Raw genomic sequence first — 27,220 nt, 5'->3', positions numbered from 1 at the left:
CCAGAGAGTAGTTATCAGTGGTTCAGAGTCATGCTGGAAGGGCATAACGAGTGGGATCCCGTAGGGATCAGTTCTGGGTCCGGTTCTGTTCAATATCTTCATCAATGATTTAGATAATGGTAGAGAGAGCACACTTACAAAGTTTGCAGAGCTGGGCAAGGTTGCAAGTGGTTTAGAGGATAGGAATAAAATTCAGAATGATCTGGACAAAATGGAAAAATGGTCTGAAGTAAATAGGATGACATTCAATAAGGACAAATGCAAAGTACTCTACTGAGAAAGGAACAATCAGTTCCACATACAAAATGGGAAATGACTGCCTAGGAAGGAGTACTGCGGAAAGGGCTCTGGGGGTCATAGTGGACCATAAGCTAAATATGAGCCAACAGTGTGACACTGTTGCAAAAAAAAAAAAAAAAAAAAAAAAAAAAAAAACCACCACACACCACGCAAGCAGACATCATTCTGGGATGTATTAGCAGGTAGCAGGAGTGTTGTAAGCAAGACACTAGAAGTTATTCTTCCGCTCTACTCTGTGCTGATTAGGCCTCAACTGGAGTATTGTGTTCAGTTCTGGGCACCACATTTCAGGAAAGATGTGGACAAATCTGAGAAAGTCCAGAGAAGAGTAACAAAAAAGATTAAAAAGTCTAGAAAACATGACCTATGACGGAAGATTAAACAAACCCAATTTTTTTCAGTCTGGAAGAGAGAGAACTGAGAAAGGACATAACAGTTTTCAAGTACATTAAAAGGTTGTTACAAGGAGGAGGGAGAAAACCTGTTCTTCTTAAATCACAGATGACAGCACAAGAAGCAATGGGTTTAAATTGCAGCAAGGGAGGTTTAGGCTGGACATTAGGAAAAACTTCCTAACTGTCAGGGTGGCTAAGCACTGGAATGAATTGCCTAGGGAGGTTGTGGAATCTCCATCATGGGGGATTCTTAAGAGCAGGTTAGACAAACACCTGTCAGAAATGGTCTAGATAATACTTAGTCCTGCCTTGAGTGCTGGAGACTGGACTAGGTGACCTCTCTAGGTCCCTTCCAGTCCTATAATTCTAAGTTACAGAAGTCCAAAGTTACTGTTAATAAAATATGCATTTTGAAAATTCACATTGAACAACCAGACAGCACATAAATTACTATTAAATGTAATGTTGCACAAACATTACTAGTCAAACAATCATCCCAATATCAAATACATAATGAAATTTAACAATACTCTATGTGAGTGGATGGCTTACAGGATTGGAAATGGGAAGCACGAATCTTCGCTTCTAGGTCATTTGTTCAAATTCCCATCAGGTTAGTAGTGACTAAGTTATCAGATGGCCAGTGTAAAGTGAATTACTGCTCTTAGCCAAATACATATTAGAGAGGTGTCCACATCACAAGAACACCAAAAGGCAAACTCTCAAAAGAGGTGAAGTACAAAATGAGTTTGGAGACTGAATTTCCCTAGGTTGGACTGAGCTACACTAGCAGAGCAGTTGCAGGAGGTGGCAATGGGAGGGAGAAATGCTTCTATTGATGGTGCCTGTGATGTAACTGTCCTATAATTGTTTTTTTTAAATAAATTTAAAAAAAAAAGACTTCATCTAAAATGTTATAATGGTCACACTGGCACCTTGCAATTAAACACACGTTCTACAATGGGTTGTAATTGACAAATGAATCAAACCCTCGTGGTTTAACACTAGAATCCCTAACCAGAACTGTGGCCTTATTGCAACATTACTTATGAATTTATTCTGTATATTTTAAAGAATGTTTCTCATCACATCTCTTTTCCTATTGGTGCATTTTTACATGAACAGTTATCTAGATCTAGATAGATTTTAAAATCTATCTCAAACTTTGAAACTCTCCTAAGCACAGAAGCAGGGTCACTGAAGAATCATGACAGAGGGCAGCACAATTGGTCAGTTTTGCAGTTTTCAAACAAAGTCTGTTTAAATTTTCATAAGAAGTTATAACTGAAAATGAGTTCAGGGATCAAGAACTGTAATGCAGTTTGAGACATCTTCCACATCATTGTACTATATCAGCCCTATGTGTCATTAACATTGTAATGTAAAAAGCAGACAGATTGAACTTTGAACTCCAAGACAATCTTTAACTTAACATTTGAAATATCAAGCAAATCACCACAAGTAACCACCTCCATCCACAAGTTTCCAAAAGCTATTTTCATTTCAGTTTCTAATATCGAGGATAAAGCTTCTCCTAAACTTTTCTCAAGGTCAGGAACAACGCTTAGGAGTGGAGTAGTAAGGCTGAGATCTTCCTTCTTGGTTTTCTGGGACCCAGTATCTGCCAAGTAAACAGTTACAGTAAGTGCTTTCTTTAGTGCATTATTCATAGAAATTAGTTAGAAAAACAAGTTGCTAGGTTCTGTAATCCAGTCTTTGGATTGTTGCCTACAACATATTTAATATTTTGTCCGCTAGTTGTAGGTCTCCAGCTACAGAGGATTCCATCACTTTACTTCTACTACTCCATGACCAAATATCTGAGCACCTTCCAAGTATTTTAAAATAGAATCAACAGCGTTCATATTTCTCACTCCTTCCCCTCACCCACCACCACCAGAAGGAGAGATAGCATGATTCTTCTCTAGAGTGTTTAAGTTTGTGACTTGCATGTGTGTTGTGTGAAGAGCCTACTGAACTTAAGGGCTGCCATACAAGGTCAGACCAATGGTCCATCAAGCCCAGTACCCTGTCTGACACTAACCAGTACCAGAGCTTCAGGAGGAGTGTACAGAACAGGGCAATTTGATGGATCAACCCTCATCTTCTCCTCCCAGCTTCTGGCACTCCGCAGTTCAGGGTTGCCCTGAGCATGGGCTTGCATCCCTGACCATCCTGGCTAATAGCTATTGATGGAACTATCTTTTTTTTAAATCCAGTTATACTTTTGGCCATCACAACAGCCCTTGGCAATGAGTTCCATAGGTTAGCTGTGCACTGTGTGAAAAAGTACTTCCTCTTGGTTTGCGTTAAACCTGCTTATTAATTTCATTGGGAGACTTGGTTTTTGTACTGTGGGAAAGGGTAAAAAAATATATATATATTTTCTATTCACTTTTTCCACTCCATTCATGATTTTACAGATCTCTATCATATACACCTCAGTCATCTTATTTCAAAGCTGAACAGCCCTAAACTTTTTAGTCTCTTCTCGTACGGAAGCTCATCCACACACTTGATCATTGTTCCTCTTCCATGAATCTTTTCCAGTTTCACTATATCCTTTTTGAGATGGGGTGACTAGAACTGGGAATGGTATTCAAGGTATGGGTACAACATGGATTTACAGAGCGGCACTATGAGATTTTGTCTGATTTTCTATTCCTTTCTTAACAGTTTCTAACATTCTGTTAGCCTTTTTGATTGCTGCTGCAAATTGAGTTGAAGTTGTCAGAGAAGTATCCATGGTACCTCCAAGATCTCTTTTAATTGGCTAATTTAGACCCCATCATTTTATATGTATAGTTGGGATTATTTTTTCCAATGTGCACTACTTTTCACTTAACAGGTTGAATTTCATCTGCCATTTTGTTGTCCAATCATCCACTTTTGTGAGAAACCCCTCTCTCTTTTCACAGTCACTTTGGGATTTAACATAATTTTTTGGAAAGCGTCAGCATAGTTTTTGTAAAGGAAAAATCATGCCTCGCCAATCTACTAGAATTCTTGGGGGGGGGGGGTGTCAACAAGCATGTGGACAAGGGGGATCCAGTGGCTATAGTATACTGAGATTTTCAGAATGCCTTTGACAAGGTCCTCACCAAAGGCTCTTAAGCAAAGTAAGCGATCATGGGATAAGAGGTAAGGTCCTCTCATGGACTGGTATCTGGTTAAAAGACAGGAAACAAAGGGTAGGAATAAATGGACAGTTTTCAGAGTGGAGAGAGGTAAATAGTGGTGTTCCTCAAGGGTCTGTACTGGGACCAGTACTATTCAACATATTCATAAATTATCTGGAAAAAAGGGGTAAACAGTGAGGTGGCAAAATTTGCAGATGATACAAAACTGCTCAAGACAGTTAAGTGCAAAGCAGCCTGTGAAGAGCTGCAAAGGGATCTTGATAAATGCAAAGTAATGCACACTGGAAAACAATCTCAACTATACATATAAAATGATGGGGTCTAAATTACCTGTTACCACTCAAGAAACATCTTGGCATTATTGTGGACAGTTCTCTGAAAACACCCACTCAATGTGCAGTGGCAGTCAAAAAAGCTAACCATGTTAGTAATCATTAAGAAAGGGACAGATAATAGGACAGAAAATATATTGCCTCTATATAAATAGAGTGACAACTTAGGGGGATATGATAGAGGTCTATAAAATCGTGACTGGTGTGGAGAAAGTGTTATTTACTCCTTCTCATAACACAAGAACTAGGGGTCACCACGTGAAATTAATAGGAAGCAGGCTTAAAAAACAAACAAAAGGAAGTATTTCTTTACACAATGCACAGTCAACCTGTGGAACTCTTTGCCAGAGGATGTTGTGAAGGCCAAGATTATAATAGGGTTTAAAAAAGAACTAGATAAATTCATGGAGGATAGGTCCATCAATGACTATTAGCCAGGACAGGCAGGGATGGTGTCCCTAGCCTCTGTTTGCCAGAACCTGGGAATGAGCGACAGAGAATGGATCACTTGATGATTACCTATTCTGTTCATTCCCTCTGGGGCACCTGGCACTGGCCACTGTCAGAAGACAGAAAAGTAGGTTAGACGGACCTTTGGTCTGACCCAGTATGGTCATTCTTGTCTTGAATAATTTTTAATCACTGTTCACCCCCTTTTCCAGATCATTGATGTATATGTTGAACAGCACTGGTCCCATCAAGATCCTTGAGAGAAAGATCAGCGAAGAACTGAATTTTGTATTAGTTCTGGAAGTATGCACATCCGTCATTCTTTTCTCGTGGCAGACAGTTCTCTAGTTAAGATCCTCTGAAAGTTTAGTCTTGCACACTTCATGAATTTCCTCCTACTAGCAGAGTTTCTTTGTTTGGAACATACCAAATATGGGAAGTCACAAACACACAGGGAGAGGTGATCTCTTTGGTACCTAGAGCCAGTCCTACAGAGGGCTCTTAATATCAGGCAAAAACCTGATCTGGACTCTGTATTTAAAGGGCAGCAAGTGCAAAGAGATCAGCACTAATACATGTCCACAGAAAGCTGTGTTACTAAGCACACGGGGTATTTCAGCCTTCTAGATCAGATGAAGTCACTTCCCAGCAGGATTTTCTTAGGTTTTCCTCAGTACATCTTATTATGCCAATTTGTATTATGCTTTGTCTTAAGCGACAGACCACTAAGCAAGAGGACCTAATTTCTCAGAATATATTTATTCATGACTCTACTCCACATTCCTGATTTAAGTGACTGTAGAGGGGTGGTTACCCCGCTCCCAGGATAAAAAAAGTGAGCGCAGCTGAGGGAGGCTGGTGAGCTGGCTACAGGTGTGGCCAGCTCAATCAGGGCACAGCTGGCCCCAATAAGAGGGCTGTGAGTAAGGAGCTGTATGAGTCTCACCCCAGCCCTGATGTGAGAAGGACCTCGCTGCCTGGGAGAGACAGGGTACCTTTGACAGACCAGTGCTGGGGAAGGGGCAGGCTGAGCTGGGGAGCTCAGGCCTGGCTACCTCCCAGGCTGAGGCCTGGCAGGAAGGCCTAAGGAGATACTGGGGCTACAGGAAGACAGCTAGGGCTAGAAAGGCAGCAGGTCCAACCCCCCTTGCCAATGATAAGTGGCCATTACAGACTGCAGTTTGCCCCAGAGAAAGGGGGCTAGATGATGACTGGCAGTAGCCACTGAGGGAAGGTGGGCATGGGGGAGGGGGTTCCCCTGTGAGGAGAGAACAGCACCCCAAGGAAAGGGGGCCTGAAATGCCTGAAGTACAGTGGTGGAGATTGACAAGTAAGCAGGTACCGGTAGGGAGAAACTGGCCAGCAGGAGGCTCTCCGAGGCTGGAAAGAGCTAATTCCCGGACAACCAGCAGGAGGCGCCATGCTGGTGAGTCAGCGGCTTGCTACAGTAACTTAGAAATGAACTTACATTTGTGTGTCCAAGAAATACCTCTCTATAGAATACCAGGGGCCAAATACAGCCAGGATCTAAGTAGGTAAAATTCCACTGATTTCAACAGAATTATACCTGGTATATTACAAGACAACTCCATAATACTGTTTAATATCAACAGCTATCTTGAATCCTGAACAGCCCACTCAAGGCTAAGTTACACCATTATAACCCATTGCTCAGGTACAAGTATAGCTGTTCATATTAAGCAGTATTATTGAGTGAACTTAGATTGATAAGTTAGTTCAGGAATCCAACTAATAGTGGATTCATGACTTAGTATGAAACCTTTTCGAGTTAGAGTTGTGTTGGGGCTAACCTCTATTTAAAGAATACATTTTTTAAAAGGTGGCTAGAAGTTTTGTTTTAATGCATACCTATACACAGAGCTGGGAAACATACTTAATACTTTTATCATTGGATCAACTGAAACAGTTTTATTCAAGCTCTCAAACTTCACACGCACATGCACGTAGAGACCAAAGATGGAAAATTTCAGCCCTCAAGGTGAATGTTCTAGAAGTTCTGAGTGTATGAAGACAAAGTAACAATGGAAACTTTTCTGTACACTTAATTATGCTCCGCATGACTCACGGGGCCACTATAAATATGCGCACACATGCAAACTAACCTGTTTTTGATTGTTGTAGGCCAACACAGTTCTGATGGCTGTTTACATTCAGGTTCTGGAGCGCACTAACCAAATCTGCTTTGCATAGGGCCTTTACATCACTCACCAGGGCTTTGCTGCATAAATTTTTATCATCCCTATGAAAAGAGATTTACTTTTGTTTTGATCTATTAACTGCTCAACAACACTATTATATTCTAAATCATAAAGCTAACCCATTGACAAACTTGTCTTCAGTAAGCCCATATAAATCTTGAAGGGCTTCACTATAAACAACATGTTGCCTGAGAAAGAAAAAAGGTACCTATATAAGAAAGCAGATGAGATGGTTAAACCAAAAATATCTATTCTGAAAAGCAACACAAAATATATTGAAGAGGATGACGACAAAAACTTTATAACCACACTTTAGGCCTGACTTCACCAGAAAAGCAACTGCAAACACTGGCATCTTTTAGCTCAACAGATGAAACCATATTTGCTTACTTACTGCCAAAAAACAAAAACACGCCCTCCCCTCCCCCTTTCAAACCAGCACCCTATACATGTCTTTACTCTTAGACCTGAAAAGCAGGATGTATTTTTAAAAAAATCAAATTGGATTTTTTAAATTAAACTGATTTTAAATTTAAAACTAAACAATTTTTTTAAAAATAAAACTAAAAATACATTTGAATTTGTAGCCTATTTTACTTAATCTAATCCATTAAAATTAAATAAAAATATTCAAGCAGGACATGTTTGCTACTAAAATTTTAAAGAAAGTCAAACCACTAAACTGGTAGAAGTCAGTGGCTAAAGCACCTGGAACCAGAGTAAGTTGAAGTGCTAAATCAGCTTTTGACAATAGTAGCGTCTTCTACAGGTGCAGAGATAGTATTTCAGGTCAATGACTAATTCATTCAGAAGGTGAGAAACCAATTGGGAATTTGAAGAAAAGAGAAAAAAAAAGCAAAGCTTGTTTTTTATTCATATTGGAAGAGAAGGAGGAGGAGCTCTACTAGTTCCAAAATCTTAAAGGACTTAATGGCACTGATAGTTTCTAGTCAGTGCCTATCGATAATACCTTCTTTAATAAATCCATTTTAAATGCAAACATTTTTGATACTACTTATGTATCCAGCACATTTAAAAGAGATTTTTATTAATTAAATAAAACCAATTTTAAAATGCTGTTTGTGCATTAATTGAATTTCAATTACCATTTAAATGCAGCTTGACACAAATCACAAGTAAAAAAATTAATGCACTAGCAAATAAGAAATGCATTATTCAGAATTTTCTAATATCATAAAAATGTAAAAACTACAAATATGAATACATGTATATTAAACTATACAATTGCTTAAATGTGTATTGATTCAATGTATCATCCAAAGTGGCAAAAAGAAGTACCAAATTTACTGTGATGGCTCTATGTAGTTGCAAATCCATGTGTTTTAAAGTTAATGATTAAGGAGACTCAGCCACTCTTAGGAAGAATAAAAAATAAATAGTTACATGTCTGTTCTGTAACTGTTGCTCAAGACGAGTTGCACATGTACACTTCACTTAGTTGTCTGTGCACCAGAGCACTCTTTCCCATAGCAGTACCCCTGGGGCACTCACGCTGCTTGGAGACAGGTTTAAGGGCAGAGCCATCCCAACCTCCCCCTCAGTTCCTTCTCATACCAGAAGCCACCATACATAGTGGCTCCAGGGTAGAGGGGAGAAGAGCAGATTATGAAATGGACACGCATAACATGTTGAAGAACAACAATTCCTGTAGCCCATGAAAGCTTATGCTCTAATAAATCTGTTAGTCTCTAAGGTGCCACAAGTACTCCTGTTCTTTTTCCAGATACAGACAAACACAGCTGCTACTCTGAATTCCTGAACTCATCTGAATTCATCTCTTTTTCCCTTCTTTGAGTGCTTGCACTTGTCCATTCTACTTAGGTAACTCTCAAGCAGATCCTGATGGAGGAGGGTATCACTGTCTACCTAAATAAGGACTACACCACTCTTCTCCCAAACTTAGCATTATCTCTGGAGAGGAGATGGCATAAGGGTCATCATATAAACCAAAGACCACATGACAGCCTAGCAAGTGTCAGTAATAGGAACATGACCCAGGAAAGCTGTTGAAGCCACCTTTTAGTCCTTGCAGAGTGGGCTAACACTTTGTGGAGAAAAGATACATGGGCAATATCGTAACAAGGAAATGCAAGTGGAAGTCCAGGAGCAGATCCTCTGGGAGGTTACTGATTTCTCTTTCATACAATAATAAAATGAAACAAACAGCTGAGGAGATGCCCAAAACTCCTTAATTCTGACAAAGTAAAAAGCTAATGTTCTTTCAATGTTCAAGGTATGTAGCTGCTCTTCATCTTTGTGAGAATGGGAAAGAATGTCAGGAAGTAAACAGTCTGGTTCAAATGAAAGTCAAAAACCACCTTGGCAAGAAATTTGGGGTGAAGATGTAAGGCCACTCTGTCTTTGCTTACCAGCAGCGTCCGCAGGTTCGGCTGACTGCAACTCCTACTGGCCGTGGTTCTCCGTTCCAGGCCAATGGGGGATGTGGGAAGTGGCGACCAGCACATCCCTAGGCCCACGCCGCTTCCCACAGACCCCATTGGCCTGGAACAACTAACCACAGCCAGTGGGAGCTGCGGTCAGCAGAACCTGCAGACGCTGCTGGTAAACAAACCGTCCTGGCCCACCAGCAGATTTCTCTGACGGGCCACATGCCAAAGGTTGCTTATCCCGGCTATAGGGGAAGCCATCCTGACCCTGAGTTTGTAAGCTCATAGGATGTGCTCCCCAGCCAAGGATAAAGCATCTGTGACTAGAGGCACTAATGGTAGATCAGAAGTAAAAGGAACCCTTGTGCATACATTGCCTGTGACCATCCACCAATTCAGAGAGAAGAGAACAGTTGCAGGCATTTGAGTCAGCATGCCCAGCAGATGTCGGGAACAATGGTAAACTGACTTCAACCACCTCTGCATGACCCTAAGGTGAAGTCTGGCATGCTGGGTAACATATGTGCAAGTTGCCATAGTGTCCTAAAAGTCTCTTGCAATTCCTCACTGTTATACAGGGATGCACCTGGAATTCTGAGCACAGATTGTGTATTGCTTGAAACAAATATGGCCTTGCTGTGGTTGAATCGAGAACTGCCCCTGCAAATTTTATCTTCTTTGCAGGGGTGAGATCTGGTTGGTCTTTGAGTAGCAGGCCTAAAACTTGAGACACAAGACCTTCTGCACCCCTTCTTCCACCTGGTTCTTGGACTGTCCAAGGAGCAACTAGTTGTTCAAGTATAGATACACCTAATGCCCACCCTTTGATCATGTGCTGCCCCACCACTGCACACATTGTGAAAACTCAGGGCAGGGACAGAGGACAAGCCAAATGGAAAAATGTGAACTGATAATGGACATCTGCCAGAACAAATCTTAGGAACTTCCTGTGACAGGCCAAAAGGAAGTATGCCTCCTTTAAGTCACAGGTAGCAAGCCAGTCGTTGAGAGACAGGAATGGGATAATAGTAACCATTAGAATTTTTTTTTAAATGAATTGCTTGAGATTCTGCAGGTCCAGAATGGGTCTGAGGCCTTCCTTGGACTTCAGAATGAGAAAACACCAAGAATAAAATCCTTTCTCCTGATGTAGGAGGCACTTCTATGGCCTCTAACAGCAGCAGAGACTGTCCTTCCTGAATTAGTACAGTCTCAAGGGAGTGATCCCTGAAAAGAGACAGAAAAAGTGGATGAGAGAGTGGAATAGACATGATTTGTAGAATATATCCCAGTTCCACTGTGCTTAGAACCCACCTGTCTGACAACATGATTCCAAGCGGTACAACTTGCAGCCAAAAGGAGGGAAACTCTCTTAAGTGGTTTGGTGCTCTCAACTGAGTCAGACAGACTGTTTGGAAATTGACAGCTGTCTCACGGTCACAGATGTAGGTCTCCTCCTCTGGAACTTGTCATGTCTTTTAGAAGTTGTCAAGGTTCCTTCCCCACTCTGAACTCCAGGGTACAGATGTGGGGACCTGCATAAAAGACCCCCTAAGCTTATTCTTACCAGCCTAGGTTAAAAACTTCCCCAAGGTGTAAACTTTGCCTTGTCCTTGAACCTTATGCTGCCACCACCAAGTGTTTTAAACAAAGAACAGGGAAAGAGCCCACTTGGAGACATCTTCCCCCAAAATATCCCCCCCAAGCCCAACACCCCCTTTCCTGGGGAAGGCTTGATAAGAATCCTCAAATTGTACAGGTGAACACAGACCCAAACTCTTGGATCTTAAGGGCAATGAAAAATCAATCAGGTTCTTAAAAGAAGAATTTTAATTAAAGAAAAGGTAAAAGAATCACCTCTGTAAAATCGGGATGGTAAATACCTTACAGGGTAATCAGATTCAAAACAGAGAATCCCTCTAGGCAAAACCTTAAATTACAAAAAGACACAAAAAACAGGAATATACATTCCACCCAGCACAGCTTATTTTACCAGCCATTAAACAAAAGGAAATCTAATGCATTTCTAGCTAGCTTACTTACTTAACTTTACAGGAGTTGTAAGGCTGCATTCCTGATCTGCAAAAACATCACACAGACAGACTAACCCTTTGTGTCGTCCCCCCCCAGCTTTGAAATTCTTGTCCTCTCATTGGTCATTTTGGGTCAGGTGCCAGCTAGATTACCTTAGCTTCTTAACCCTTTACAGGCGAAAGGGTTTTGCCTCTAACCAGGAGGGATTTTATAGCACTGTAAACAGAAAGATGGTTATCCTTCCCTTTATATTTATGACAGAAAAGTTATGCTCCTTCACCAGGTAATACGATGGATACCTCTGATGACCCTGAGGCAGAAACTGTTTTCTCTTTGTAAGGACCCAGGTCTGCGGAGTCTGGGACAGCTATATTTCTCACTGTGCCACTGGGAGGACATCCAGAGGCTCACCCAGAGAGCACTATGGAGAGTAAACACTGTAGGAAAATACCGCCCAAGAGATCCAGAGTGACAGTACCCTACACCCCTCTGATTGGCCAAGTGCACTATTTAACCCCATGGGTTGCCCCAGGAAGTGGTCTAGGCAACCTCACAGACTTCAGCCTGCTGCAACGCCAGACTCTGCTTGATCTCCTGTGTCCGACTCCAGCCTTACTCTCACCCTGATTCCTGACTCTAGCCTGCTACAGGCTCTGATCTTCAGCCTCTGACTGCAGCCTGACTCTTGCCTCCTGATTCCAGCCTTGTACTACTTCTGAGCTCTGATCCTGGCTTGACTCCAACCCTGGCTCTTGCTTACAGAACTTGTTTTTGGAATTCCTCCAACTCCTGCCTGGTGACTACTGTCCCTGCTGGGCAGACCTCAGCCCAGCTGTGACCAACAGGCAAGACCACTTATGCCACAGTCCTTTTCAGTTTTTATAGCAGGAGTATAAATACCCAAAGATTTCAGGATTGCTGAGGAATCTTTTAAAGAGTGCAGAGTCTCAGCTATTTTGCCAGAGAACAGACCTGAACCTTTGAAGGCAAGTCTTCTATAGCATGCTGCACTTCCAGTGCTTGCAGCCATGAAGCACAACGCATAACAATGGCTGCTGCCGTCAGTGGAGCTGCTGTGTCTGCTTCATCCAGTGAAGCCTGTAGATAGGACTGGGAAACCAAACAACCCTCATTAATAAACACCTTAAATTCCTCTTTGACACTGTTTGGTAACTTGTCTTGAGATTTAGACATTGCATTCCAATTTAAATAATCATATCTGGCAAGGCACACCTGATGATTTGCAATTCTACATTGTCCTGCACAATTGGTACCATGTGGGTTGGTGCCAATGCTGTCGGATCTGGGAGTTATCCTGCCTGAGAGGTGAAGCTGGCACTGACAAGCACAAGAGATCCTGTGCCACCGCATATGCCTAATACATAGTTGGTACTGACAAAATAGCCTGAGGAACAGAAATCAGTGCCACAGATGAAGTAGGCAATGGAGTCTCTCTCGCCAGAGCCTCTGGAGATGCTGGAGTCAACAACTTAACATTGCAGGAATACAGTACAGGGGACCACCTCACCTCCTAACCTCAGAACTATCCTTAAGGGAGTCTGATCATTTAGCCCTCAAAAGGAAAAGACTTCAGTATATCGCAGTACAGAGCAAAGCTCAACAAAAACAATGACAAAATAATAAGTAAATGGAAACCTAAAATGGATAGAGCTAGCTAGCTAAGTAACTAACACACAGAAAACATGAAGAGCTCACACTTGCTCTGACCACCAATCACAGGCAGAGAGAAGAAACTGAGGGGCATCTCTGCCTTTCATGCGCCTGCTAAGCAGCACCAGTGCATGGAGGACACACGTGCTGCCCACATAGGTTCCACTATGGAAAAATGTTCTCTAGCTCTGGTGCACTGGCACAGACATTTAAGTGGAATGGACATGTGCAAGCACCTGAAAAAGAATTAAGCAATACAAATGCAAAAACAAGATTTAAGCCAATGTTTTAAATCAATCCACCCTGCTGCGTACCCAATGAAGATGTGATGGACTAAGCTGAATTCTGTTCTGTCTAATACAACAAAATTAACCAAGTTCCAGCTGGAGAATCTTTATTACTCATGAGGCTGTAAAGAAGCCAAAAAGAGTAGAGTAGAGATGGATTTTAAGAGTATAGATCACAGTCTGAGTTTAATAGAGCCGCATAATAAAAGAGTCATCCCTTAACTCAGATTGTGCTAACTTAACATGGAATCATTAACATGGACAGTCTCTCCATACTCATGTTTGCCTAGGTTTCCATTGAAAACATTAATTTGGCTCCCACACATTAAGTTTGCACAAATTAAACCAGTTTCCATTAGAGAACTCATTTCCACTTTCTGAAATGGTATTGATTTTGTCTGGTATTCACTCGAACAACCTTTTCAGTATCCATTCAAGGAGATCAGTTGCTGAAAATGAAGTTTCAATTCCTAGTGTAGCCAAAGCTAGAATCAAGTCACAAAAATCAGCAGCAGAATTAGAACAAAGTCAATCCCTATCCATACACACTGTAACACACACTACTACCAACTCCACTGTGTATGAAATCCAAACATCTATGTACAACCAGATCTCTGCTCTGTTCCCACCCAAAAAGTAAAAAGAAAAGGAGTACTTGTGGCACCTTAGAGACTAACCAATTTATTTGAGCATGAGCTTTCGTGAGCTACAGCTCACTTCATCGGATGCATACCGTGGAAACTGCAGCAGACTTTATATACACACACAGAGATCATGAAACAATACCTCCTCCCACCCCATTGTCCTGCTGGTAATAGCTTATCTAAAGTGATCATCAAGTTGGGCCATTTCCAGCACAAATCCAGGTTTTCTCACTTACCATGCACATTGTAGGGAGAGTGGTCACTTTGGATGAGCTATTACCAGCAGGAGAGTGAGTTTGTGTGTGTATGGGGGTGGGGGGGTGAGAACCTGAATTTGTGCTGGAAATGGCCCACCTTGATTATCATGCACATTGTAGGGAGAGTGGTCACTTTGGATGAGCTATTACCAGCAGGATAGTGAGTTTGTGTGTGTGGTTTTTGGAGGGGGGTGAGAGAACCTGGATTTGTGCAGGAAATGGCCCACCTTGATTATCATGCACATTGTGTAGAGAGTGGTCACTTTGGATGGGCTATTACCAGCAGGAGAGTGAGTTCGTGTGGGGGGGGTGGAGGGTGAGAAAACCTGGATTTGTGCTGGAAATGGCCCAATTTGATGATCACTTTAGATAAGCTATTACCAGCAGGACAGTGGGTGGGAGGAGGTATTGTTTCATGATCTCTGTGTGTATATAAAGTCTGCTGCAGTTTCCACGGTATGCATCCGATGAAGTGAGCTGTAGCTCACGAAAGCTCATGCTCAAATAAATTGGTTAGTCTCTAAGGTGCCACAAGTACTCCTTTTCTTTTTGTGAATACAGACTAACACGGCTGTTACTCTGAAACCACCCAAAAAGTGATTATTAAGTCTTTGGTTACTTTATGCAGCACCAGTAATATTAGCAATTGTTTTCCAGCAAATTCCAGTTTTAAGAAAATTAAGAACTTGAATTAACTCTAACCATAACACTTTAAGTAGAGTGACTGTTTTTAATTATTCCTTTATACCACAAAGGAGTTATATCAAGTTATTTTGCGTCTCAAAAAAAAATTATTTCAAATCACATCTAAAACTGATGGGTGTGTAGTCTCCTCCCCAAACACAGAATTCAGCAATCTCAGACTTGAAAACAGAACATGAGATGCAAATGTAACTCACGTGCACAGTATGACAAAAGCTTGAGGGAAAAGACTCCGATACTGCAAGCAGCATTGTAAAACACGATCATCATTGTTTTCATCACTCAATCCATCTGCAAATTTAGCAAACACAATGGCAATATATTCAGAAATAATCAGGCTTCATAAGCAATATCTTAATATATTTATTAAGATACTGTATTCAAACACTGTATTTGGTCAAGCAAAGGGGAGATGTGTGGTCTAAGTACAGATCTGGGACCCAGGAATTCCCTGAGTTCTACTAGAAACTGCTGCTTTCTTGCTGTGCAACTTCAGACAAATTGCTTACAGAGCTCTGTGATCAACTAGGTCAGTAGTCACCAACTGAAGACGACACGCAATCCATACCTAGCTTGGTAGGATGAAGTAACTCCCCACAGCCTATTTATAAAATGGAGACACAGCTAGAATTGAGAATGCTGTAATAAATAAATTTATTGATAACATGGTAGGGAATGAAGTACTAGTTTTGATTATAAACTACCCATGTACTAAATATTTAAAAAATCCTTTACTACTGATTAAGGTATATTTGATGGGTTCATGCTGAAAAAATATAGGTGATGTTGATCTTTCTGAGTTATCAGAAGACCAACACCAACCCATCACAAAAGATAGAGAAATATATAGGGCCTGATTCTTCACTCCATTACACCAGTTTTATGCCAGCATAACTCTGACATCAATCAACAGTATAAAATTGGTGCAACAGCATGGAGAATCAGGCCCATAGCGAATAATAGTCAGTTTTAATAGGGAAATTGCAAAGGTAAAAGTGAAGATTATATTAAGCCCAGAAGTAGATGCTGATTCTCACACTAGTAGAGCTGTGAGGACCATTCAACCCAGAAATAAATGTAACTATGTACATAGCTTACATATTTTCTGAGAGGCAAGCTGCATGGATTGCCCCCACAGCTTTGAATCTTGGTTTTTGAGACAAGTATAGATGAACTCAACTGCAGGGACAGCTTTGTGCCGAACATGTTGTAGTACTTTGCCTTTCTTCAAGTTGTCCAGTTCTTGTAGAACCACCCAAGGAATTATCAGTGCAAGTCTGCCCGTGCCTAGAAAAAACAATTTTTTTTTTAAATGCCAATTGAACTACAGTAGGTTCCATTTTAATGTGAACATAGCTCCTGAGGTTTGTGTGTATTAGCAGATTTCTGCATTACTGGGCAAGACCCATTTCATTTGTATACAGGAGGATTAATTTTATTTTATTTTTTTAAACAGAAGTTAGCTTTCCTAATGTTACATTCAATATAAACACTCATTCAATGGGTTATCTTAAAAGTGATGACATGCAAAGTTGAGGAGTAATCAGTAAACAATTTTTATCACATTACTGTACCATATTTTGACATAATTGTTGTGGTAATCCCGTCATGCTGTTTGCCACTCAGTGAATACCATACTGTGTGATGCTTGATGCTAAAATAAAGTCACAGAGCAGTAGAGGAAAAGGGAAGACTGACATGTTCACAGATGATTGTCATTACATATAATCTAATAAATAAAAAGCAACAATGGTTTGCAAAGACCATCATTCAACAACACTATATCAGCGATAAATGCTATGGACACTAGACAAAAGTTTTAACGTCCTACATTTTCAATGAACATGGTTAAAAAAATTCTTTAAAAATATGGACTAAACTTTGTCATTAAAACTGGAATATACTAGACACACAATGAATACATTAGAAAGTGAATGACTATTCTGTCAATGCTATATACGTTGGCCCCATTCTTTATCTCTGGCACTTACATGATCAGAAATACACCACATACATTACAGCATAATGGGGCTAAGTTTCCAATTGGTTTGCATTATAAATCAGTGTTCATTAGCTCAGAATGTCAGAAGCACCCTAACGGACTTCACTGGTGCATGCCAACATGCTGGTATCTGCTGTCTTAGTTCCTCTAGCAGTACAGACTTAGAATTCAACAAGATACTAGGAGGCAGTACTGAAAGCACGGGGTTGGACATCAGAACTCCATATGTATTATTTTCAGCTCTGTTATATAACTCAGACCTCAACTTTTTTAATTTGTTCCTGTGCCCTCAGCTTTGTTACGAGGTTTAAACAAAGTGCTTGAAGATCTTTGTATTAAGGTGCAATAGAAGTGCAAAATACTTACTGTTAATAATGGATCCAACACTTAAGCCCCTATTCTGCCCTTACCCCAGGTAAAAAAAAATTCTTATTGATTTTCTATAGCATCCAGGATCAGATAGAACCAGACCTGGGGGTTTTTAGAAGGCAAGGTTTCCTAAAATTTATGTATACAGAGGAGTTTAAAATTTGTAAAAAAGTTTACTGCTCTGCTTTCAAATGTCAGTTTCCTTAATAGGAAGCCTACACTCTGAATTTAGACTCTCACAAACAGGCATTTACATGTGAAAATCTAAGTGTCCAAATGTGGGATTTGGATAGCTTGTTAAGGAGCCCAGTGTTTGAGAGTTAGCCTCAATATGTACGAAGTTATTTTCCATTATGTACATTCCAGTACAGTGTGTTAGGCATTGTCCATAGCCTGAAGAGCTTACTATACAAACACACGAACCTGTTGATTGTTCCTCTTCTATAGGGGCTATAAAAGCATTCACATACCTGGTATATCTCTAGTTTTCAAAGAGATGATAAACTGAAGGTGACTAATCATTATGTTGGTGTCAATCACTATCAAGAGGTTCAAACCAGAGGTAGTAGTTGCTGTAGAAGAGAACACATAGCAATTCATTCTTTTGCTTTCCTTACTTAGATCACTTATTACTTTTAATATTGTAAGTGTGGAAGCAGAAAGCAGAGGAACCTCCTGACAACCTTACAGATGACATACCAGCCGGAATATCTGCATTCTCTTCTGGGAGATCTATTTCCATACTTGTCAATTCTCCACAAGTCTGTACGACTGGCAAAGCCATCTTTTTGTCAATACGAGCAGCATGCAAGTCTTCTATTATTTGCATCTATTGTAAAACATGAATACATAAAATAAGAGGTGGGTAAGCTCTTTAAAAAAGTTGTCTGACAGGAACAAGCATCTTTGGTATCACTGCTGCTGGTTTTGTGCAGTTCTTAGCCTTAGTCAATTTTCAACTGGTGCAGCAAATTTAAGAGTATGAACATCTGCAGCCTATATCCAAAATATGTGAAGTCTAAGGTCTGGCCTAAAAGTTCCATTTGTGACCACATTTCTATCCAGTAGTTAATAGGCTTGATCTGTTCCTTGCTACAGAGACCAAAAGCGCTCTGCTAACAACAGTTCTTCGGGAATATTGCTCTATTTCAGTGGTTCTCAACCCAGAATACACAAACCCCAGGAGTACACAGAGGTCTTCTAGGGGGTACATCCACCCACCTAGATATTTCCCTAGTTTTATAACAGTCTACATAAAAAGCACTAGCCAAGTCAGTACAAACTAAAATTTCATACAGACAATGACTTGTTTATACTGCTTTATATACACTACACCCTGAAAGGTAAGTATAATATTTATATCCCAATTGATTTATTTTATAATTATATGTTAAAAATGAGAAAGTAACCAATTTTTCAGTAATAGTGTGCTGTGACACTTGTCTTTTTTATGTCTGATTTTGTAAGCAAGTAGTTTTAAGTGAGGTGAAACTTAGGGGTACTCAAGACAAATCAGACTCCTGAAAGGGGTACAGTAGTCTGGAAAGGTTGAGTGCCACTGCTCTATATCTTTACAAAAAAAGTAAAGGGATGCTGGGAAATAAAATTGGTGGGATTTGCAACCAAATATTCTGACCCCACTTTCCAACATGGAAGCAAGAAGTCTAAAACTAGGTTGTACCATGTAAACTTGTTTCATAAAGCCCTTGACAGGAGCAACAAACTCTAACTGGATTTTTTTAGTACTTAAAGAGATACCACGGCCAGTAGGAATGGAAGTGGCATAGCAACAGTGCAAAATGAGGATACAGTTGTTTAAACTGAAATATCACTAACCTCTTGGTCTGTCTCTGTAACCTGAATGGCTTGATGGGAGGCAGAAGGGCATGGGACTTCAGAGCTCTGTTGAGAAATAATGCCAGAAGAAAGACATTTATAAGAATGCAAGCACTTGCTACCTGATGACAAACTTTAATTTTATTGTCAGGTCACAAACAGAACTTGTTTAAATTAATGTTCTATTCAAATACTATCTTTGCAGTAGTATTAGAAAGAGTAAAGAATGCAGTGGGCATATAGAAAAGGAGCAGAGAGTACATATTTAAATTGGCACAATCATAATGATACAAAAAACATGTTAAGATGCTTTAAAAAAGTAGACAAGTGTCTTGTATAAATGAGGTTGGGATCAACAAATTCTTCATAGTTGTGGCCAAACTTAAGCCTACGTCTCCATAAGCAGAGAGAGAAGATATATACGGTCATCTAGAAACTACCATTTAAAAAAAAAAAAAAACACTAACCCATTTGTCTACTACTAACTTGTCCAGGATTTTATTACTTTACCTGTCTTAAATGTAATGGTACGGCTTCAAAGGTCCTTCCTTCAGTTCTTGAACTACTAACAGTTTTGCTGGAATCAGGATGCTGTTTTTTCTCTTTAAGATACTGCCATTCCTGAGATGTTGCAGTTGAATAAAATGATGGTATATGTTTAGTATCATGGTGATTTTTGTTAGATAGTTCTTTGGAGTTTTGTAGTTGTTCTTTCTTCTTACAAGTCTTTGATGATGTGTGTGACATATTAGTGGGGAAACTGCAGGAGATAGCAGTCTTTGGAAAGGTGGCTGAGGGCTTTTTCAGAATTCTGAAGTCATCACTCAATTTTTTTGATCCATGCAACTTCTTACTTAGCAAGTCTGTAGGACTAGCTACCTTGAACTTCTCCAACATAGTTTGTTCAACTCTAGCCTTTAGTTTGCTGAGCTCAGTTTTCTCTTTCTTCTTCCTCAGCTTGTCTTTCTGGATTGCAAAACTATGCCGCACCATTTTCCCTCCTGTTCCATCATTCTCAAAATAGTGGTCTTTTTTACAGCTTTCCCTGGTAGTAGGGACCACACCAGAATCGCTTTGGTGTTTCTCTCTTCCATGTTTAACATCATTATGTTTAAACTGTATAGATATCCTTTTTCGCTTCTCAGTTTGAGTCAAAACAGCACTGATTGTTTTGCTATCATTTGAAGACTCTCCTTGGAACCCTTCAATAGTGCCTTGTGGAACATAAGAACTTTGCTTTTGTTTCTTCTCTTCAACATATTTATGTCCTTTGAATCTGCAGAAACGTTACATAAATGGAAGTTACATTATAAAGAAAAAGTTACAATATAACTTGATTGAAATCAGCAAACAAAGAGAAGCCTGAACTAGACTGTTACTGTACTTCTTCACCCAGCTAGTTACTGCTAAGTATTTGAAATTTCATTAATTTATTCTGAATTCAGGACAATGTCGATCCCTTAAAAGAGTTTGGGGGCGGGGGACATATTTTTGCTTCTCATGGACATGCTTTGCTCTCACTGGTTTTACATCTTGCATAATTTTCTTAATTTGCTGACCAATAAAAGGTAACATAAGGTCACAGTCTACATTGTACCAGCCTGGTACAATGATTACAATACCGCAGTGTCCTCAACATTGTTAAGACACTGTTCAGCCTTATAGCATAGGCAAGATTGGTTAAAATGCTGTTCATATACCTGAGCTGAACTTGCTGAAATTCAAGGATATAGCCCTCAGGTTCTGTCTGCACTGTGGGGAATAGCGTAGTAAAGTAGATGAGACCCAAGTCTAGCTATGGCAATGCACTGCAATTTCAGCCTGAACAGAGATTCTTAATCATGGCAAAATGTCTGTAGCAGTCTTTTTATTTTTTATTAAAAAACAAAATGATGAAACGTTAGTGTAATAATTTTGAAATATTTATGCCCATAACGCTTTTTGCATCTGTGTTCAACACAGTGACAGTCACCCACCATGCTTCAGTCATGCTAGGGGTAGCCAAAAGCAAAGTTTTGTCTAGCATAAATTGAAAGGGGGTGGAGGAGAGAAAAAGATGCCCCTTTTGCAAATGGGGCCCAAGATATGCTAAAATTATTATTTTTGAACACATTGAACTATAAAGTCAGATATTGTTCCACCGGAGACCAATAAAAACCACTGAAAATGTAGTTAATAGAAATCCTAATAGATCTATTAGTTATCATAAGAGTATAAACATTTAGTCAACAATAACTGAGGAATCCACTTAAGGTATGAATTCACAAGTCAGTCAAAGAGCCCTTTGCCGTTACACGACTTGACTGATTTCTCGGTGCCTGTAACCTTGAAAATTACTTGAAGCATCGAGTTAGGACAACTGGATTGATTTGGAGGCTACCTAGAGCTAACAAAAATGGAAAATGAAAGATATTATACTTAATGCAAAATCCTCCTCTAAATTACACTATGGCTCTCTACTGTACATTTTGCTTTTGTTCCATGCCCAGTACTTCTGCTGACGTCTACAGAACAACATGCAACACAGACATTTCCATTACAAGGCCCACTGTTCAGAATGAGGAGGATAACACTGTCCCTGATCTCCAGCGAGCAGCAGAAGGGTGTCATTCTTCTCTTGTTTAGCACAAATTTATAGTGAATTTAAAAAAAAAAAAATCTTAAGGACCTCATTTCTTAATTACCATCACAACCTGACTGACTTAGGCAGAGTCCATTCATGAATGCAAATGGAAATATTTTATCCGTTAAGACCCAATTCTCTATCACCGCACAAGTAAAAAACCCAATATTTTTGCTAAAATACTAAGCACTATTCTGTTGATTTTTTACAAAAATGGTTATATTTAGTGACAAAGCAAGCATTTACCTTTGAAATTCTAGCTGTCCTCTTATGTTACAGATTCCTGTCTCTTCTGATTTCTGAAAAAAGAAAAGAAAAGTTAAAAACTTTAACAGGAACCACTAAATTGCAGTAAAATAAAAAAAAAAAAAACTCAGTAAAGAATGTGTTATTGTGACCTATCACTGGATACATTCACATTTTTACTAGCTAAACTCTGAAACAAACTGGCCAGCTGCTTCATTACAATGTATATGCTTCACTGTATTCTGTTGCATTTTAAGAAACCTCAAGGAACTAGTGAGTAACAGCATACAAACAGACCTGGATTACAAAAGAGAAACAAAGTATAACTGATCACAGATCTTTATAATACATGCATATCCTATATTCTACAAAGAAACCAGTAGATAAAGAATATACGTTATCCAAATTGCTTTCTAGAAGCTTCTATCTAGTCTAGAACAGAGTTTTGACACTGTTTGGTCACAATCATATTAGCCAGCATTAGAAAGTTGTTCGGTTTTTTTAAACACAGAGTTTCAACAGTTTTCTGAAATGAGTAAAAGTTCTGAAGTCTTCTCTACAATGGAGGAAGTTTTCCAAGAACTCACCACCATTGAACTGAACTGGAATTAACAAATGGCACTAACACTGGAAGTCCTAATTCAACAGATTGCCAGACATTGCTGGACTTTTTTAAATACGGTGTCATGTAATTTTGCTCAAAAGAGATGTATCCACAGTATTCGGTCTTAAAGTGCTGGTGGTAGCCAGCACCCCATCCAGACTACGGCTTCCAACACTGCTATCTCCAATGAGCCTGAATAAGTTAGCAACAGCCTAAAAGTTTCCCTAGTGTGGAGGCCTTGTTCAAATGGAGCATCAGACCTCGTCCTTGTGCACAATCAGGTCAACCTAACCTCCAACTGTATATTCCGTCGACCTAGCTACTGCCTCTTGGATTTACTACAGCAATGGAAAAATCCCTTCCATCATTGTAGTAAGTGTCTACACTACAGTAGTACAGCACGACAGCAGCTGTAGTGTTTGTAGGATACACATCCACTTACAACAGACCTCTCCCCCAGATAATCAATATCTAGCCATCACATCAAGTTCAACATGACTAAAACAGAGCTCTCTTAATCCCCAACTCCCTTCTCAATCTCTGTGAACAATACTACCATTCCGCCCATTACTCAGGCCTATATCTTGGACATCATATTTGGCTGAGAAAGAAAAAACACATTGTTTGCTTGCACCCAGCTTACCAAACAACTAGATTGCGCCAAATCAATGAGCTGTCCGCTTCATTATTTACCACCAATTTGTGTGTCACCTGCAAACTTTCAGTGATGACTGCTTTCTTCCAAGTCATTAATAAATAAATAAAAAATAATAAAATAAAAAAAAATTATATAGCACAGGCCAAGAACCAATCCCTGTGGTACACACTAGAAACACCAGCTCAATGGGGATTCCCCATTTATAGTTACATTTTGAAACCTATCAGTTTTTATTCCATTTAATGTGTGCCACATTAGAAAAAAACCTAGCACCAAAAAAAAAAAAAAAACACACAAAATATCATGCAGTACTAAGTCAAATGCCTTAGAGAAGCCTAAATACATTACAACACTATTGTCTTTATCAACCAAACTTGTAAACTTGTTTAAAAAAAAAATCAAGTTATCTATTTTCCATAAACTCATGTTGATAGGCATTAATTATATTATACTCCTTTAATTCTTGATCAAATCATATACTCTATTAACAGCTCTATTATCTTGCCAAGGATCGGTGTCAGGCTGACAGGTCTACAATGACCCTGGTCATCCCATTTAAGAACGGCCATACTGGGTCAGACCAAATGTCATCTACAACCAGTATCCTGTCTTTCGACAGTGGCCAATGCTAGATGCCCCAGAGGGGGATGAACAGAACAGGTAATCATCAAGTGATCCATCCCCTGTCGCCCATTCCCAGCTTCTGGCATTTACTCTTCTTAAATGCTGGAACATAAACTTTTTTCAAGTCTTCTGGAACTTTCCCAGTGCTTCAAGATGTATCGAAAAAATTAACATTAATGGTTCGGCGAGCTCCTCAGCCAGCTCTTAACTTGAATGCAAGTTTGGACCTGCTGATTTTAAAATGTCTAACTTTAGCGGCTTTTATTTAACATCTTCCAGAGATAGCAGTGGAATGGAAAGTGTTATCCATATGTTGAAACTATATATCAGTTTTTTCCTTTAAATACAGTACAAATATTTATTGAACACTTCTGCCTTATTATTGATAATTCTACCATTTTCATCTAATAATGGTCCAATACCACTCTAAGGATTCTTTTTGTCTTTATATTTAAAAAATAATAATTAAACACTGTCCTTAGCTCTGCTGGCCATAGATTTCTTCTTGTGTTCCTTTCTGGAAAATTGATAAGGAAAGCAAGTTATATTTATGGCTTATATTAATGACTATCAACTTCCTCTTTATTCCATCTGTTTTTAATACACACACACACACACACACACACACACGCCTTCACTTTTCCTCCAAGCCAGATCATTGTTTTAAACCAGCATGGGCTACTTCCTCAATTATGGCTTTCTTAAAATGATTCCCCAATTACTCGTATACATTTTTCTGATTAACATCACATGACTAGGGCTCCTATGAGGTTAGTTCTCATGCAGTCACTGGGACAACAGAAGCAAATCTGACATATTATGCAGTAGGATGCCTGTGAGGTACAGGTGTCTGTTGAAGCCATCCACCCATCATGTTTTATGTTTTCCAGGGAGTCTTTCCATTTTCCTTTCATTGGCTAAGTCAAAGATGATTCTTGCAGGGAAGATAGTAGGCATTCAGAGCAGATGACGAAATCACCTTTGAGAGCTTTGGGTGACTGTGAGAGCAGGACCTGTTTAGTTAGAAAACTGATCTCTTCATTTGACTTTAAATTTGTACAATTGGAGGTTTTCAATCATTCAGAGATACTTCATCTGAATGGAGTCCAATTTCTTTAGTCCTAATAGTTGGGGCCATGTTTCAGTCCCTTAGGTCAAAATACTAACCATTGAAGCACTATATAGCCTCAGCTTCATCTCTCCACTTGCATTTGGTTTATGAAAAGATGTTCTTGATGAGGTGCCCCACTACCCCACTATACTTTTGCATGAATTCTTTCCTGATACTGCTCAGGTTATCAACAGCAGAGACAAGGTAGATGAAATCACAGACAACCTTGCTGTTGGCCCTAGAAGCTAGGGGGATGACCACTCAGTCATGTTCAAAATCGCCAGCCACAAAAATTAGGGTTTTACCCCAATTAATTCCCAGGCTGACTTTTGCCACTGAACTTTCCAGGGCTTTAAGTGCAGCCACTAGTTTGTCTACTGATTCAGCAACTAGTGCTATGTCATCAGGAAAGTTGACAACGGTGAGGCTCTTATCAAAGCATATGCCTAAATTGCACTGACTTAGACAGCATGCTTGACCAGACATCATGATGGTGGCACTGAAGAGTTCTAGGGCAGCAATGCATCCTTGTCAGATGCCAAACCTAATCTGGAAGAATGTAGTTCTTTTCCCATTTGCAAGAAACAGTCATATTGGAAATGGAACATTCTACATAACTTTTCAGTGAGGCCTGCGAGTTTTAAGATCAGCCAAAGTGACTCCTAGACAGAGTCAAACGTGGTCCTGACATCTAAAAGTGCAACATGAATGGAGTGCTTGAAATCTGATGTCTTCTCAGTAAACTGGTATGCTGTGAAGATTTTCTCCATTGTGGAATGGCTGCAGTTAAGCCAGCTTGCTGTGCTCTTCTCTTGCTCCTTAAGAAATCAGCAGCCTGAGCCAACAAGACAGAAGCAAACAAACACTTTCCCTTGGACAAATAAAAGTAATGCCAAGAAGTCATTTGCTGCCTATAGATATCCAAATCAATAAAATATCTTTTAGCCAGTCAGACAGGACTGACTGTTCCCCAGAGGATATTGAACAGTGTACAGTCACAAAAGAATAGCTGATCCAGCACTTTTTAACAGTTCTGCAGAAATTCCAGTTTCCTGATGCCATATTTCTGTAGATTTTGACAATAGTACATTGGCAAAGATCATTTTACGCAGAATAGGTCAACTCGGCAGCAGACTTAATGTCAGGGTCCAAAGAAACTGGGGGTGCATTTAACAGCTGGCTGAAGCAGTCATTCCAGCCTGTCATGCACTCCATCTCTGTATTGATTAGCTAAGCAGAACTGGAATAGATTGCACAAAGTGAACGACCTCTCTCATCAATAAGGTCATGCATGTGTTGATAAAAGGAAGCAACACTGCTCCTGGCAGAAGCTTCCTTGAGCATGATGGCTTTGGCTTCCACAAAAACTTTGCAATCAGTACGTATTACTTTATTATAAGTGCTATTTAGCTTATGATACATGACCATATCACCTCTCAGAGAAGTCACAGGACACTGTTCAATGCTGGTTAAGATATGAACAGAGATCCAGGTTTCTTGACTCTTTTTTGGGACCAACAACAGTCATAGCAGCATACGTCACCAGGGCTCTGAAGTTCATCCAGGTGGACTCACTATTAGTCTACTCTGGCAGGGTCTCAAATCAATTCAAGATTTCAATGGTTTCAAATTTTAATCAATTTTTAGGTTAGATAATTTGAATTTTAGTAACCTTTTTATTCTACAAAAGGAAGCCTGCAGAGACTAAGATGTGGTCAGCATTATCAATCTCAGCAGACCAATAAATTCTGCAGTGGCTGATAGGGGTGTGAAACAGATTCCATATGTCTGATTATTTTTAGATATTATTATATCTAAACCTTTTCCAATTCTAATACATCCCTCTTAAGATAAGGCAACCACAACGGCATGCAGTTGTCTTGGGTTCCTACATAGCATAGGGCCGTTATTATTTGTCTCCTTCCTGCTAAGTTGCAGAAGTTTTAAATTTAATAGCATACCAAGTTCACTAGGGAATCACAGAATATACCATATTACCCTCACAAACCCTTAATTTTGGTTATATAGCACTTCTCTCAACGTTTTTTGAAGAAGTGCTCTGTGGGGTGTATTTTTAAGTTAGAAAATGCTAATTTTGCAATTATATAATAAAATTGTAAAAAATTAGTTTAAAATGACCAAAAGTTTGCTTTGGTAAAAAAGCTAGTGTCGTTAAAACTGTAACAATTTTCCTTAGTACATTATATATAAGCCCCTTTGCTTTTGGTAAAAGTTGGTTTAAACTGAAAAAAATCCCTGGTTTTATAAAAAGTATTATTAGTTTTCTCCACCCCCACCCCTCCAAATT

At 39.6% G+C, this 27,220-nt stretch overlaps 1 protein-coding gene across 3 annotated transcripts in view; it reads right to left on the bottom strand.

The window, feature by feature from the left end:
* Positions 1–27,220, bottom strand: part of SWT1 (SWT1 RNA endoribonuclease homolog) — a 76,300-nt gene that overhangs the window by 35,834 nt on the left and 13,246 nt on the right. For all 3 annotated transcript variants that reach the window (XM_048860592.2, XM_048860594.2, XM_048860593.2), the window contains exons 4-12: positions 21,916–21,968; positions 19,557–20,322; positions 19,047–19,112; positions 17,910–18,039; positions 17,681–17,782; positions 15,938–16,126; positions 15,037–15,130; positions 6,741–6,877; positions 2,165–2,316 (exon numbers count right to left, since the gene is read on the bottom strand). In XM_048860592.2, the coding sequence (XP_048716549.1) occupies positions 2,165–2,316; positions 6,741–6,877; positions 15,037–15,130; positions 15,938–16,126; positions 17,681–17,782; positions 17,910–18,039; positions 19,047–19,112; positions 19,557–20,322; positions 21,916–21,968 (1,689 nt within the window). The remainder of the gene's footprint in view (positions 1–2,164; positions 2,317–6,740; positions 6,878–15,036; positions 15,131–15,937; positions 16,127–17,680; positions 17,783–17,909; positions 18,040–19,046; positions 19,113–19,556; positions 20,323–21,915; positions 21,969–27,220) is intronic.

Source organism: Caretta caretta, chromosome 8, assembly GCF_965140235.1.
Source record: "Caretta caretta isolate rCarCar2 chromosome 8, rCarCar1.hap1, whole genome shotgun sequence".
In the NCBI taxonomy this organism is placed as follows: Eukaryota; Metazoa; Chordata; order Testudines; family Cheloniidae; genus Caretta; species Caretta caretta.
This window is presented reverse-complemented; position numbering and strand designations above follow the sequence as displayed.